Consider the following 16,942-nt stretch of genomic DNA (forward strand, 5'->3'; position numbering starts at 1 on the left):
TGTGCTTCTCTGGAATGCTGATGCATGGAATGCTTCCTGGCTACAGTATATTCCGTCAGTTCTGTTAGTGCCGGTTAGTACTTGAAATGAAAGGCTGCAGTAGTATGTTGTCACAACTGATGAGCAATGTAAAAAAAAAGTAAACATGGCACTGACATGTGTGTCTATGCTCTAAAAGAGTAAGTAAGTAAATAATTCCATCATGTTTACGTGCCTCCTTGATGCTTCGAGACTCAGAGCCATTGACCGCATTAACCATGGCAACCTGTAACTGCAAAACTATGAGCGAGAGGGGGTCCTTCCTTCCTACTGTATACGTGTTTTACATTTCTGGTATTCCCATCAATGCAAGTCAGATGGGGTGATACTGTATCCTCAAAAAACCAACCCTTGACCCTTCAGATGTCAAGAACTACAGACCAGTATCACTCCTTTCATTTATTTCTAAAACCATTGAACGTGTCGTCTCCAACCAGCTCTCTCTCCATCTCTCACAGAACAACCTGCTGGATCCCAACCAGTCCGGATTCAAGAAGGCCCACTCCACAGAAACTGCCCTGCTGGCAGTCACAGAAGCACTACATGCTGCCCAAGCTGCTTCCCACTCTGCAGTACTGATTCTCCTAGACCTATCAGCAGCATTTGACACAGTGAACCACCAGCTGCTCCTAGACACCCTAGCGGAGCTAGGCATCGGTGGAACGGCACTAAAGTGGTTATCCTCCTACCTCACCGACCGGACCTACCAGGTTTCCTGGAAAGGTCTGTTATCATCCCCCCGAACCCTCCAAACTGGGGTCCCACAGGGATCTGTACTTGGTCCCCTCCTTTTCTCACTGTACACTAAATCCCTTGGCACTATCATCTCTGCTCACAATATATCCTATCACTGCTACGCCGATGACACACAACTGTTCCTATCCTTCCCCCCCTCTACCACTCAGGTGGAAGAGCGCATCACTGCATGCCTGGCTGACATCTCACAGTGGATGTCCTCCAACCATCTCAAGCTGAACCCAGACAAGACTGAGCTTCTCTTCTTCCCAGCTAAGTCCTGCCCTATGCGGGAGCTAACTATTTCCGTAGACAACGCCCTGGTAACGTCTGTCCCAACAGCCAGGAATCTTGGTGTTGTCCTGGACAGTCAGCTCTCGTTCAAAGCTCACATCACAGCTGTCACTCGATCCTGCAGGTTCACACTCTATAACATACGACGAATTAGACCGTTCCTCACCCAGGAATCAGCCCAGCTCCTAATCCAGACAACAGTCTTGTCAAAACTCGACTACTGTAACTCCCTCCTTACTGGCCTACCAGCATGTGCACTTAAGCCTCTCCAGCTGATCCAAAATGCAGCAGCTCGCTTGGTCTTCAACCAGCCAAAATTCTCACATGTCTCCCCCCTGCTCCGCTCCCTCCACTGGCTCCCGGTCGCTGCCCGCACAGAATACAAAACTCTGATGCTGGCATTCAAAGCAACCAAAGGTATGGCTCCCCCATATCTTACAAGTATGATTGAACCCTACAAACCCTCCCGCGCACTCAGATCAGCCAACGCAGGGAAGCTGGAAGTACCCTCACTAAAAACGCCGGGACAACGCTCCACACGTCCCAAACTCTTCTCCCTTCTGGCTCCAAAACTGTGGAATGCACTTCCCATTGCAGTCAGAACTGCAGCATCACTCCCAATCTTCCGCCGTAGCCTGAAAACCCACCTTTTCAGACTCCATCATGGCCCATAGCACTTACCCTACCCCCTTAGATAGCATTTATGCTGCCTTAGATAGCATTTGATACAGACTTATAGCATGTTATGTAGACAGCACTATAATTGTATTGTATTTAGTCATAGCACGCCATAGTACATATGTATAGCATAGTAGTAAATATGGATAGTTTATATGTATATATAGTATTATATGTATAGTGTATGTATAGTTTCATTATATGTATGTATAGTTTCATTATATAGATATTCCACTGTTACTTTCTTAGCTTACGCATGTTTCATGATAAATGCTTTTATGTGATGTATTCCCATGCTTTTGTTCTTGCTTAAATGTAAGTCGCTCTGGATTAAGAGCGTCTGCTAAATGCCTAAATTGTAAATTGTAAATTGTATCGGTGCACTTTCTAGTGACTAACGGGGTAAAACAGGGTGGGATGTTATCACCTGTGCTTATTAAATCTGTATGGATGAACGCTCTGAAAGTCTTAAAATGTGTAGGACTGGTTGTATGTTGGGAGAAAGTCGTCATGTATACTGTACGTTGATGTTGATGACCTCGTCATCATGTCCCCCTGCCCTGCTGGCCTATAGCAATTGCTTAGTGTGCTTATGGGCAGCAGTAGGATGTCTAGTTCAACCACAAAAAGAGTGTAGTCATGATTATGAAAACTAAAGGTCCTTTCAGAAGGGGAGCGAGGTCCAATTCAGGTCTAGTCGCCATGTGCACGAAACGAGCACGCTCATGAAAATACTCGCTCCTCAGCTTCTCTGCACGTCCAAAATAAACGCACGTCTCGCAATGAATTACTAGGCACGTCAGTCGCTCTCCGTCTGAAAAGGCCTTTAGAGGTTCGGAGGGCAGCATTCCCCTCTTTTTTTTATCTCGCTCAATGTTATAGATAATAGATAAGGTCATAGTAGATAATAGAGTGGACCTGGTGAGACGTAGGAGGGGCCCGGACAGGAGTCAACCCACAGAGCCTAGTCCTTTCTCGCGCTAAATTGATCTACCTTCCAGTCCCGGTAGAGTAGTTCCGGAGAAACGGATTGTGTGGCCCTGGTCATGCCCTAATGGGACTTATCGAGGGTAGCTCCTGGGACGTAAGTCGGGACTTGATCACCCCGGCTGGGTCACCTGAGTGAAGGGTATGATGTTCGAGAGACTCGAAACCCCGATGACCTTGGGATACATCACTGAGGATACGTCCCAGGTGCATCCATGAACAGTTTTTTTCCCGTTCTAGATAAGGTCAGATATCTGGGTCAAATTATCTGACCTCTGTGATCACTGATGATAAAAATCTTATGTGTACTGATGATGTCAAGATCACCCTTTTTAAAAGCTTAATCCTGCTGAGGCTCCCGAGGTGGACAAGTGCCAGCCAATTGTTTGCAAACAGTGGTGTTCCCACTCTAGACGCCGTTCTCAGGAAACCGATGTAGTTTTATGATGAGGTTGAAGGACTCAAAAAATGAAATTATAATGACTTTAACCATGCCTAATAAGAAGAGCTAGAGGCATTGGAGAGGGTGTCTGTATGGTTTTTAGATGTGCCGCTTTTTTACATGTCACTTTGTTGTGTCCCCTGTATTGTCTTATATGGACATTAGAGTCTGAAATAAAGATTGATTGATGGTACCTGTAAGATGACTCCCAGAGTGTTGAAGTGCTGTTTGTTGTTGACGATGACGACTCGTCCCACAGACAGAGCTTTCAGACCGTTGATCGACTCCACAGTCGCTTGCTGAAAAGCACAGATATATAGCACAGGCATAATATACTGGACTGTAATTGACTGTCACGATTATCTGACTGAACTAGAACGGTTTATGTCCCTTATTCCTTGTATGTACGTAGACATACTGGAAATAAAACAATGTGCTATGTGAGTGGGAGTGCACCTGTAGGGCCTCGGCGGTGATGCGTAGCTCGGTGACAGTTCTGTAGTAGGGCAGCAGGTCAGAGAGCTGTCCCTCCGTTTCCAGGGGAGGCAGAGACATCAGAGTCTCCTTCAGCTGCCTGATCTGTTTCTCCTGGGCCTGAGAGGGGGGGGGAGAGAGAGAGAGAGAGAGAGGATCAGGTGCTCGGCAAGATCAATCTTTGTGTGCTCTGTTTAATTTCACTAAACCAGTCACTTCATTTAATCAATATTTGATTTATTTATTAGATCCCCATTAGCTTGCTGTACATGACAGCAGCTACTCTTCCTGGGGTCTCAAGACCATCATCAAAAACAAAGTATTTCATGACATTACATACACCATTCATACAACACGACAATACAATACAACACAAAACAAAACATCACCTCATAGCATGTCTAATACATTTGATAGCTAGCTCCAAGTACAAGTCTTCACATTGACATCAAAACAAAAAGCTCATATCTCCTTCACATCTCCTGCGTGAACAAAAAACGTTCTTTGTTTCAGAACAATGATAAATTATAGCTGGGGTTTTAGTTGTGATTATGTTTTTGACAAAACACAGTAATGAACTAGACAAAGTGCCAATCGGCACAGGTCTCCACCAGGGCAGGTCAGGTTGTGGCCTCATGGTGGCGCTATAACAGGCTGTTGAGGAAGATTTGGGCCGGAGGTTCGTGTTGGAGGGATGCAGGTACAATGTTTTTCCATGTGTGCATACATAAGTTGTATACAGATCGATGCAGTTATAGCTAAAAACAGGAATTGGCCTGTTATAGCGCCACCGTGAGGCTGATTTTGAGGAAAAAAATGTGGCATGTCGTCCTCGGCCTAGTGAAAATGTGCGTGTATAATTTAACGGAAATTGCACACTGTGTTTGTGATTTGTGGCCTTTTTTCGAAATGGACGAATCGTGTGAGCTTTGGAAGCCAATCTTAGCCAATCAGGATGGAAGATGGGAAATGGTGCCGCTCCGTGTTGATCACATGACTATGGAGATAGTGTATACCGATTTGCGTGAAATTTGGATAAAATCTGAAGGAGTAATAATAGAAAATGTGTTTTACATATGTCAGCCTCCTGGTGGCGCTATAAAGAGCAGATGTGAAAAATTCCAGGCAAAGGTTTTTCCTTGGCCTCTAGGGAGTTGGCATACAAAGTTATCCACAGATCCGTGCAGTTAGAGGTAAAAACACTTTTCGGCCAGTTATAGCGCCACCTTGAGTCTGAGTTGAAATTGTTCATGTGGCATTTCGTCCTCGGCCTAGTGGGAATGTGGGTGCACAATTTCACGGAAATCACGCGATGTGTTCATGATTTGCAGCATTTTGTTTGAAACTGAGCACTCCTGTGAACTTTGGAAGCCAATCTTAACCAATCAGGATGGAGTCTGAGAAATGTGAAAGACCGGTTTCGTTGAATGGCTCTAGAGAGACTGTGTACCAATTTGCGTGATGTTTGGACAAAATCTGTAGGTGTACTGTGCAAAAACTTGCGGCCTCCTGGTGGCGCTATAACAGGCCGTTCTGGAAAATTTGGGGCAGAGGTTCATGGTTGGCATCCAGGGAGTGTGTGTGCAAAATTTGGCATCGAGCGGGTTAACGGTGGGCGAGATTAGCTGCTCACGGACGGACGGACACACACACACACACACACACACACACACACACGGACGGACACACGGACGGACGGAGTGCAAAACATACTCTCCCTCCATGCCTTCGGCCTGGTGGAGACAATAATCCAACCTCCTTCTTACACTTAACCACACTAGATCATTGTTCAATGTACTTACTCTTGTTCGATATGGTATATAAATGTAGAACTGTAAGTGAATATCTTTGGCTTGTACCTGTGTGTGCCTGTGACACTCTTGACTGTAAGTGAATATCTTTGGCTTGTACCTGTGTGTCTCTGTGACACTGACTGTAAGTGAATAACTTTGGCTTGTACCTGTGTGTGCCTGTGACACTGACTGTAAGTGAATATATTTGGCTTGTAGCTGTGTGTCTCTGTGACACTCTGACTGTAAGTGAATATCTTTGGCTTGTACCTGTGTGTGCCTGTGACACTCTGACTGTTAAGTGAATATCTTTGGCTTGTACCTGTGTGTCTCTGTGACACTCTTGACTGTTAAGTGAATATCTTTGGCTTGTACCTGTGTGTCTCTGTGACACTGACTGTAAGTGAATATCTTTGGCTTGTACCTGTGTGTCTCTGTGACACTCTTGACTGTTAAGTGAATATATTTGGCTTGTACCTGTGTGTCTCTGTGACACTCTGACTGTAAGTTAATATCTTTGGCTTGTACCTGTGTCTCTGTGACACTCTGACTGTAAGTTAATATCTTTGGCTTGTACCTGTGTCTCTGTGACACTCTGACTGTAAGTTAATATCTTTGGCTTGTACCTGTGTGTGCCTGTGACACTCTGACTCTAAGTGAATATATTTGGCTTGTACCTGTGTGTCTCTGTGACACTCTGACTGTAAGTGAATATCTTTGGCTTGTACCTGTGTGTCTCTGTGACACTGACTGTAAGTTAATATCTTTGGCTTGTACCTGTGTGTGCCTGTGACACTCTGACTGTTAAGTGAATATCTTTGGCTTGTACCTGTGTGTCTCTGTGACACTCGGAGAAGCTGCGTCTCATCATGTCAGTGACGTGGAGTGCTTCCACACGCAGCAGGTTGAGGATCATGGTGTAGGTCAGTCTGAACTGAGAATGGAGGACTGTAGGCTTACCCTGATGGACACACACATACACATACGTGTTATACCGGTAGTATCCTACATCACTGAGGATACATACGTCCCAGGTGCATCCATGCAATGTTTTTTTGTTATTAGCTCTGCCAGGCCGAAGGAAAGCGGGTGGGATTATGTTTTCGCCTCTGTCCGTCTGCCTGTCTGTCTGTCTGGGGCTAATCATGCAAACTGCTGAACCGATCAGCGCCAACTCTTCTAAGGCACACAGCCAGTACACCAAGGAAGTAGCTATACACATTTATTTTTGTTTCAGTCACACATCTAACTAAAGGGTGACACAATACTTCAGTGTCATACTACTGTATACCTAAAAATCATACATTATCATGTAATTGTACGTCATCATGCATCATCTCATTCTGGCCAATCATTAGTCTTTTATTGTTTGTGTTTACACAAACACTCAAAACTGGCCATGTCATGGCTTTTTTTTTTGCATTGTAATCCACATATAAGAACTGTGTTTGGAAAAAAAAACTGTCATCGCGGCCGTTACACTCATATGGATATGAAAAATCAACTGACAGGAGAGAAACTGCTACTGAATTAGTTAAATTCTCGCTAGAAATAGACTATCATATATGAGTGACTGGATTTATTGGGTTATAAATCCTCTTAGCAGATCTTGTATTGAACTTTCCTGTGCTTTTCTCTGCAAACTGTTAATAAAGTATTCAATCGCTACTCTCCCTCTTCCAATCTGGGGAGAGCCCCGAACTGAGCTCATGCTTCCTTCAATGCATGAGGAGTGAGCAGGCCACTTCTAATCACCCGACAGGGGGGAGTTACCCCGGTAGGACGTAGTGCGTGGAAGGAACCGGTTATTCCAACCAGTTCCTTTCCCCTCCATCAGGCGCCCAAGCTGACCAGGGGGAGGCAGTATAGAGACCAGGATTAATATATATTATTATTGTATGTCATATCTAATAGTTGTATGTCATATTAAATCACATTTCACATCTAATAGGAATCTATATGATATGTAATACCAGTATGCCAGTCTCACCAGCATCATCACATGGAGATCTGCCATTTCGTGGACCCCTGCCTTACACAAGATGATCACGGTTCCTGTTGCATCCAAACCCCTTCTACCAGCTCTACCTGCCATCTGGATATATTCCCCTAAGAGAGACAGACACAGAAAACAGAAAGAAAGAGGGAGAGAGAGACAGCAATAGACGGACAAATCATAAAGACTTCCAAGTTCCGAGCTCTCATCTTGCATGATACATCATAAAAGTGAAAGTAGCACTTTTTCTGACAGACAAGATACAGAAATAGACAGATCCAGAGGACAGCCAGCTTACCAGGCAACAGGTTTCTGAATCCTGTGCCATCGTGTTTCCGGATGCTGTCAAACACCACTGTTCTGGCAGGCATGTTCACTCCCATGGCAAATGTCTCTGTGGCGAACAGGACCTAATGTTCACAAACACAGAACCCCCAAAACCATTGTTCACATTGTTTTCACGGCAAAGTATACAGGAATCATGCTAAATGAAGTTAATAGACCTATATTATCATTTATAATATAGGTGTGTTAAATCAGGGGTTCTCAACGTTTTTGGCTGGGGCCCCCCGGAAATGCTTTGGCCATGTCTCGCGACCCCCTGTATTGGTGGTGGGTGGCCCCCTCCCCACCACCAATACAAACTGACAAAAATAAAACCTATAATAGAGAAAATACATCATAAATGAATACTGAAACCAGATTTAATCATTAAGGAAAGTTTATCATGCACCACGTACTATGTAAACTCCTAATTTCCATTTTCCAGCCATTGAGTTTCAAAGAAATTTATATATATATATATTTTAATAATTTGGCGACCCCTCAAAATAATTTGGCCACCCGTGTGAAGTGAGGGGCGCTCTTATCATTATACATCATCATACATCATCTCATGAACAACTGAATTTATGTGATTGGTTAGCCGATTTGCTAGTCTACATAGGACATACATTTTCCCTTCATTATCAATGGCATTTAATGTTTGTGTTGCCGCAAATTTACGTCATATTTTAGGCACATATGACCTAATTTCTCCTTTCATTGTCAGTGGCAAATATAAGACGTGTGGGGACAAAAGCTGTATCGAGGGGCTAGCACCCCTAAAAAAATTTATGATGATTATTGATCCACATGACATCACAGGGGGCGGAATAATAAGACACACACACACACACACACACACACACACACACACACACACACACACACACACACACACACACACACACACACACACACACACACACACACACACACACACACACACACACACACACACACACACACATCTACACAAAGTCACATGCTGGAGCGGATAGCACGGCTCAGAAAAAATAGAAGGTCTGTGGGGGACATGAACACATTTGAACATTCTAACTGTTCAAATCTCCAATGTGCATGTGGAGTGTGTCTGCCTGTGTGGCAATGTGCCACTGCCTGTGTGTGACTTGAATCGCACAGTGCGCTGGCCTGATAGACTCCAGAATCTCAATCTCACCTGCTGTGCTCAATCTGGCTAATGACAAGCCTCTCAGTTGTTCACAAAAAAAAAAAGTGCGATTCAAGTCACAGGCAGTGGCACATTGCCACACAGGCAGACACACTCCACATGCACATTGGAGATTTGAACAGTCAGAATGTTCAAATGTGTTTATGTCCCCCACAGACCTAGTGGAATAATACAATATTTTTGTATATTTTTGTAAATATTGTATTTTTATATAAAAAAAATTGGGGCAAAACTATTAGTCGACTAACAGCAAATGTATTCATCTATCAGTCGACTATACAAATCCTTAGTCGGGGACAGCCCTAGTATCAGCTTAGCATGGGCATAGTCAATCTCATACCCCTCAAATATCAGACCTACGCCCAAAGCACCCAGCGCCTCTTCCAGAAGCTTTGATACCTTCTGGTATTAATCATAGATTAATGACATAATAGACTGGCCAAATAGACTGTACTGACATATATTCTGTTTTCCGTTTTTTGCATATAGTTACTGCCTATAGTATGGACTGAATTTGTACTAATGTACTATTGCTGTTCCGTTTCCTTTCCAATTGTGTGTATTATTTACTTGTTTGTCAAACAAATAAAGGGGTTGTGGAGGGAAGAAGAAATGTACTGTGTACTGTGGAGTGTGTATCTATATCTACACCGGTTTTCTCAAATAAAAATATTTTTTGGGAAAAAAAGGCTGGTCTCCAAGTACTCTGATAACACTTCATGATGTCTTTCCCAAATATGGGGTTTATTCCCAACGATGGATATGACTGACATCATAATACTGATGTAAAATATGACTTATGTCATAGACTGGTCTTCAAGTACTCTGATAAAGGGTACGGCACATAAGACAAAAGAAGACGTGAACAATGAATGGTGTCTCCGATTCTTGCACCGAGGACAACAGCTTCTTGTTCACATCGGAATCAGTCGGAGAGGGACATCCTGACAAGGTGTGTGACCAGATCAGTGATGCGGTACTGGATGCCCACCTCAAGCAGGACCCCGAAGCCAAGGTCGCGTGTGAGGCTCTCATCAAGACCGGGATGGTCCTCCTGGCAGGCGAGGTGACGTCACATGCCACAGTGGACTATCAGAAGGTTGTGCGGGATACCCTCCGCCACATAGGATATGACGACTCTTCCAAAGGCTTTGATTATAAGACCTGCAATGTTCGTGTGTCTTTGGACCAGCAGTCGCTTGATATTGCCCAGGGTGTTCACATTGACCGCAACGAGGAGGACATCGGGGCAGGGGACCAGGGACTGATGTTTGGCTATGCCACCGACGAGACAGAGGAATGTATGCCTCTAACTATTGTCCTCGCCCACAAGCTGAATGCCAAGATGGCAGAACTGCGCCACAATGGCACTCTACCGTGGCTTCGTCCGGACTCGAAGACCCAGGTGACCGTTCAGTACCGCCAGGACCGTGGCGCCATGCTTCCAGTGCGCGTGCACACCATCGTCATCTCCGTACAGCATGACGAGGATGTCTACTTGGACGAGATGAGAGATGCCCTAAAGGAGAAGGTCGTCAAGACGGTCGTTCCATGTAGGTATCTGGACGATGACACAATCTACCATTTGCAGCCCAGCGGACGCTTTGTGATTGGAGGCCCCCAGGGAGATGCCGGTCTGACGGGGCGCAAGATCATTGTCGACACTTATGGAGGTTGGGGTGCCCACGGGGGCGGAGCCTTCTCCGGGAAGGACTACACTAAAGTAGACCGGTCTGCCGCGTATGCTGCTCGCTGGGTGGCTAAATCCCTAGTTAAGGCTGAGCTGTGCAAAAGAGTGCTGGTTCAGGTGTCCTATGCCATTGGAGTTGCCCATCCCCTCTCCATTTCTATCTTCCACTATGGGACCTCCAAAAAGAGCGAGAGAGAGCTGCTTGATATTGTAAAGAGGAACTTTGACCTCCGCCCTGGGGTCATTGTCAGGGAGCTGGATCTGAAGAAGCCCATGTATCAGAGAACCGCAGTCTACGGCCACTTTGGCCGAGACTCCTTCCCATGGGAGGTGCCCAAAAAACTGAAATACTAAACCTGTTAAGATGTTTCCCCCCAGGCCTATAGGTGTATTACACAGAAGCCTACAAACCTCGGGTGAAACACCCCAAACATTTCTCAGTCTGGCATTATTTAAACCCCACCTATCCCCTTTGAGCAGCGCCAGCAGCTCCAATGTGTAGCTTTGTGTGTATGTACCCTCCGTGACATTATGTGGCATCCAAGTTAACTTGACCATCATGATAAAAAAAGGTGCCGCTGACTTCACACAAGTGTGGTTTTTTTCAAGGCTGCAACATAATTCTTGCTGAAACGTTTGGTGAGGTTGTAAAATGATGTAATTGCAGCAGAAACAAATAAATGGCACCGCCTTGCCTTGCACATCCAAGATGTTCTAACTAGCTGAATTACAATGCAGAAGACACCAATGTGAAACTTGTGTGTGATTGATCTGGAATTCAAGGTGGGTGTGAATTTATTGTTTTATTTGTGCAATCTGCCAGCAACGGTACCATGCAGTCAGTTTTGAATAAAGGTTAGCCTTTTCCCTATTTTAAGTAATTCGCAACGGGTTCCTAACGCAAAATCAAATGGGTTCAGATCTGAGGAGGCACGTCTGAAGCCTGGCCTGAACGGGGTGTCCGGACGTAAAAACAAATCCATTAGGAGCAGTGGCTAAAAACATTAAAACAGCAGCCAAAGCGCTTAGTGGTGTCTTATTCAGTCTGGTATTTCATTTCAGTTAAGCTTTAATTTAGTGTAGAAAAGTAGTTTTAGGAATTGACTAGTTTTAGGTTAGTCTTAGTTCAAGTTTTTCCGCAACGGGGAAAGCCCTTGATATAGAAGTTGACAATGTAGGACGAAAGAATGCATTACAGCAGATTACATGCAATTATATCTAGTTTTAATTAGTGTACAGTGTTCATTATATATATTTTTTCCTTTTCACTTTTTAGACTTAAGTTTACTATAATAACCCTGCTTTCTATGTAAGATGCAGCATTTCAGTCGTTTTCTCTGAAACGTTTGAACTTCAGGTCTCACGTCTTTGCCGTTTTCTGCCATAATACAGGCAGGTCAGAGGGTACTGCGTGCTCGCCACTCTGAACTCTAACATAACTCAACAAAACAAATGGAAGCACCACAGTGTGGTGCCATTTGGCATTAAAGTAATAATATCCCATTTATTAACTCTTGACTGATACAACGTGATGAATCACAGGTGTTCTGACAGCCTTAAACTAAAAAACAAGCCATCATCACCACTTTGATGCCGATAATGGCTTATAGCTGAGACTTTGTTCTTTTTTCCCCCCGCAAAGAATACCGTACTGGTGGTCTGTTTTGTATTGTTACTTCAGATTCACAGCCGTTCACCCGATATAATTTCAAGTATTGGGTGAAATTGTATAGACGTGTTTCTTGTTTACAAACATTGAGACAGCAATTCAATTCCCATGAATTCCCAACAGACACAGGCAGATACAGAGATCTCCATATACAGTATGGGCACAAAAGGGACACAGACAGATAGTTAAAACGGGTGCTATGACAACGGGTATTATTAGGTTCCCAAGTTGCATCATTCTCAAGTAGGCCGGTGGCCGACGGGCACGTACAGGTCTAGTTGCATCTAAGGAGTGGACAGGTTCTTTTGGCCCCAGCCTGCTCGTGCATGCGGGTTCCTTGGTTCTCTAAAATTAGTTTGAACAGCCTTGTGAACTCAATACCGCCACCATTTGGCGGAGTCAGGTTACTGCTGTATAGGAAAACAGTCTGCAAACTAAGCCTACCTAGGCCAGGGTGTCATTCCCCTTGAATATAATAATCAAAATAGATGTTGCAATTGAATACTAATTGAAGTGATTTGACAGTGATGCGTGTCTCACCTTCACTAGTCCTCTGGAGAACAACATCTCAATGACTTCCTTCAGAATGGGCAGGATCCCACTGTGATGGATGGCTATTCCTCTTTTCAGCAAGTCTCTCATCAACAAGATCTACGACAGGAATCACCAAACTTCAGTGCCTTTTATACATGTAATGTACAGTTGAATATATACACATTTACCATCATGTTTGAATATACGCTACTGTATGTATGTTTAGATGTAATTATAAGAATACACAGCTCGTTTTGTGATTGTGCTCGTGTAAATAAAGTACAAATACTTTTGAAATACTTAAATAACAGGCACCCTTAACATATGACTGATTAAAATATATCTCTGCTGTCGGGAAGAAAACTCTTAAAGCATTTAGTTTTTCTGGAAAACGTTCTACTTTTAAAACACAGCAATACTGCCTCATCAAAGTATTGTGACTTTGTCAATTACTTTCCATTGGTTTAATAGTATTTAAACCAACACACAGACGTAAAGAGTGTTCAATAGGACTGAGTTATGCAACAAACAAAAAAATCAGAGACAATAAAAAGACTTTGGCCGTGACCATGCTAAAATCCACTCATTACCAAATAAGCGTTTATTAAAGTGCAATCACTTCCGTGGCTGTGTTTTTCATCCAGCCGGTAGCTGGCTACATTCCTACGTCCCATTCTAGCTTGCAACCCTCCTTCAAGTCTCTGTCTCTACAGGCTGCACACCTACAGTATGGTCTACACATCATCCTGTCATGCATTTATAGATTTGTCAAGCAATTGATTATGTTCCGGCATGGATCAATGGAACTAACATAAGGTTTATCAATATCACAATGAAAACTCTTTTTCAGGGTTTTAAGAAAATACACCACGATTTCTGTTTTTAAATACTTTATTAATTTCACTTATCAATAAGGTGTTAGTATTCTGCCAGTTATTTGGGTACCCACCAGGGCAGGAATTCCCCGCGGCCATGGCTGTCGTTGCCCCTCTCTTTTTGTCCGTGTGCCCCTTGAAAAAGTATACCGTATGGCGTATGCCCATACGGCCACAGTGGCCGTGGTGCCCCGACCGGCTCCCACAGAAGTTAATTTTACTCCTTTTCCTCTGCGCAATTTTCCAGTCATTACGGTAACCAATGTTCCCCTCACGTCCCGCGCAGAACAAATCTGTGTTGTAGTTGTGTTGCCATTTGCCAAGTGGTTTGATTCTTTTGTGGTACTTTGCCTTAATAACTACCCCCGCTGGTCGTCATGACACACGCGCACACACACACCGCGCGCCTCCTCCTCCGCACCACACATACACGCACTGACAGAGTAAACAGAGAGCATTTAGCCCACACACTGCCTACTACTACTAGTGTAGCTACTAGCTACTGTATCCGGTCAAACTGCAACTATCACCCAAAACAAAATAATGTTTTCTACCGTTGCGACAGTGTGGCGGTCCTACGTCACATGCATTAACGTTGGTCGCTGGTCGGACAAGGTCCAGCTGAATTATTTTTGTCTAACGCAAAACAGCGTGGCTGTCCATAGTCCATACAAGGAGGAGGAGAGATGTTCTATCCCATTCTACCGCCAAGAAACATAAATGTACTTTTGCGTCGCATTATGGATAGCGACAGAAATATACCATCATCATCATCATCAACAATGTCTGTCTGTGTGTCACTGTAACTGCCGTAGCTCCTCACTGCCTGCAACAATCGCTCCCACTTTTCACACAGGCATTGACCATAATAATATGTAGGTCTTAACGAAGCCCTTTTTCCAATTTAACAAATTATAAATGAATAATGAATTTTATAGTGAATAAAAAATGTGAAAACGCACACAGGGCGCAGTACCCCCCGCGGCCACAAGTATTTCACAACGGGTAAGGGCTAGTGGATATAATTAAACAATTGTTCCCCTGTGCACAGCACACTCCAGGTAAGAACAAAAAACTGATCTGAAGCTGCACTTTCACTTTTAGTTGACTTATCTCCAGAGTCCTCAGTCCTGCAGCCCCACAATGGAGAAATTATCTCATCTGTCACTAACCTCTCTACAATGCCATGTTATTCAATATATTAGTTTAGCACAAAATATAGGCTTTTCTAAACCAAGCCCTTCTTCAAAAGTTACTGTCATTGTATTTTCTGTGAATTAACTCACAGTTTAACCCAGTGATCCTCTGCCATTTACATTTCAATGACCCCCACATTAAATGTATATGAATTAGCCTAGGGTGACAGGGGTCCTAGGCGATTTCATTATGATTTTCATCTCTGGACTTGGACCCCAAAACATGTTTACAATATTTTACAACAGTAGCTACTTATATTTTGTTATTTAAAACTGTGATTATTTATTTAAGAAGCACTGTTCAGAGCCAATGTTCGCCTTGAAAAAGAATATCCTTAACCTTTAAGCTAAAATAATTATGATTGGGGACTTAAAATCATTGTTTTAATTTAATTGATGGCCTTCATGCCCTGGCACTCGGCCTTGTGCCCTCAAAAAGTTGACCACACTAAAGGCAAAGTGGCCTTGCCCCTAAAAGGATGAAATTCCAGGCCTGGTACCCACTGGTAATACCCTCACAGCCCAAAGGTTGTGAATCGCCGCCTAAAATAATTCCCTGTGTGTTGCTTCTACCTGGGGGAGCTTCCGGTCGCCGCCTCTGAGTCGACTCAGACTCTTCTGGAAGAAAGTGTGGATCTCCGCCTTCTCCGGGGATGAGGTCAGGTCCATGGAGGACAGAGAGCGTGCGTTGTCATCGCAGCGTGTCCGTGAGAAGGTGAACGCTACCACGGGAGTCTGCTGCCTCTGAGACAGCGAGTGAAGGAGAGACAGCCACACCGCTTTGTCCTGGTGGCAAACAGATTTTATATATTAAAACATAATGGGCTACGTTTCAACTTGCCATAAATGCAAAGCAATAATTTCATATGTTGGAAAATTAAACCTAATTCTATATACTGTATACAGATTGTATCATTTTGAGGGGCGCTAGCCCCTCCTATGGACCATATATATTTTAAGAACATCTGTGCATATATAAAGTAATGTAAATACTAAAAATACATTTGTACAGGAAGAGAACCTGGTTGGGTGTTGTGTTCTGAGACGTGTTCTTTGTTCCAAACGACTGGGCGTGTTTACTGGTCCGTTCTTTCTTCGCGTCAATTGCTGCATAGTACCTGGCGGACAGAAGTAGAGATGGGACCACATGGAAATGACATGTCTCCATTATTGTGATAATTGCGATTAAGGATATTATCGCGATAATCAATATTATTCTTAAAAACTTAAAATGCCACTTTGGTTAAACACTTGAACCTCCACCGTCCCTATTCTGGGAGGGAACCTTCACGTTGGCCCAAAATAGCCTATCTACAAGTTTGTGATTGAGATCTGCTATTTTTGACAAATTGATTTGTGTAGCATGAAATGAGAGAGCACGAAATATGCGGTCTTTACAGGTCCGTTTTTATCAAGTATAGAGGATTTAAGTGTATGACGGAGGACAATGTTTAATAAATTAAAATCTCTGCGGTACGATTACCGATTACGAAGCGTTTTTTTTACTCACGATAAACACCGGGTGATACCGGCACTGATCTTACCACGATTAAGCCAATACTGAGCTGTTCATAAACACTGTTATCTGATTTCCAACCTATGGGTAAAGTCTTAACCAGTCTCAGCAAACTTTTCAACCAATCTGTCGATTTAGCATTACCAAGATAAATCTTCCTAATCAGTTCAGTGAAGGTTCTCCCTGTGTTATTTGAAAGTGATATTTGATATTTATGTGATATAAATGATCGTTTGTTTGTCATTGTAATTAGCCGCAAACGAGGCTTCAATTTCAGTAATCTCTCTGTGTATTTAAAGGTATTGGTTGGTTGGCTGATGGCAAGCTGATGAAAAGTAACAAAGTACATTTACTTAAGTACTGTAAGTACAGTTTTGAGGTATTTGTTACGGAGATTCTGTTTATCATTACAAAACATTATACCGGTACATTAACCACTACATTTTGACCATTTGAAAATAGCTCACAATGGGAGTTCTAAATTGCAGTATTCATACTTTTACATTTTTAAGTA

The 16,942-nt window shown here is 43.5% G+C and overlaps 2 protein-coding genes across 3 annotated transcripts in view; one reads left to right on the plus strand and one right to left on the minus strand.

The window, feature by feature from the left end:
• Positions 1-16,942, minus strand: part of skic2 (SKI2 subunit of superkiller complex) — a 42,753-nt gene that overhangs the window by 6,560 nt on the left and 19,251 nt on the right. For both annotated transcript variants that reach the window (XM_083774343.1, XM_083774342.1), the window contains exons 15-22: positions 15,934-16,030; positions 15,486-15,698; positions 12,848-12,958; positions 7,734-7,845; positions 7,430-7,548; positions 6,269-6,400; positions 3,632-3,769; positions 3,370-3,474 (exon numbers count right to left, since the gene is read on the minus strand). In XM_083774343.1, coding sequence (XP_083630469.1) covers positions 3,370-3,474; positions 3,632-3,769; positions 6,269-6,400; positions 7,430-7,548; positions 7,734-7,845; positions 12,848-12,958; positions 15,486-15,698; positions 15,934-16,030 — 1,027 coding nt within the window. The remainder of the gene's footprint in view (positions 1-3,369; positions 3,475-3,631; positions 3,770-6,268; positions 6,401-7,429; positions 7,549-7,733; positions 7,846-12,847; positions 12,959-15,485; positions 15,699-15,933; positions 16,031-16,942) is intronic.
• LOC310868874 (S-adenosylmethionine synthase-like) lies at positions 9,817-10,992 on the plus strand (the record flags this gene model as incomplete). Its single annotated transcript, XM_083779354.1, has 1 exon — positions 9,817-10,992. One exon carries the CDS (start codon positions 9,817-9,819, stop codon positions 10,990-10,992), a length of 1,176 nt encoding a protein of 391 aa, XP_083635480.1.

Source organism: Protomyctophum parallelum (genome assembly GCF_964188405.1).
Source record: "Protomyctophum parallelum genome assembly, chromosome: 1".
NCBI classification, from domain to species: Eukaryota; Metazoa; Chordata; class Actinopteri; order Myctophiformes; family Myctophidae; genus Protomyctophum; species Protomyctophum parallelum.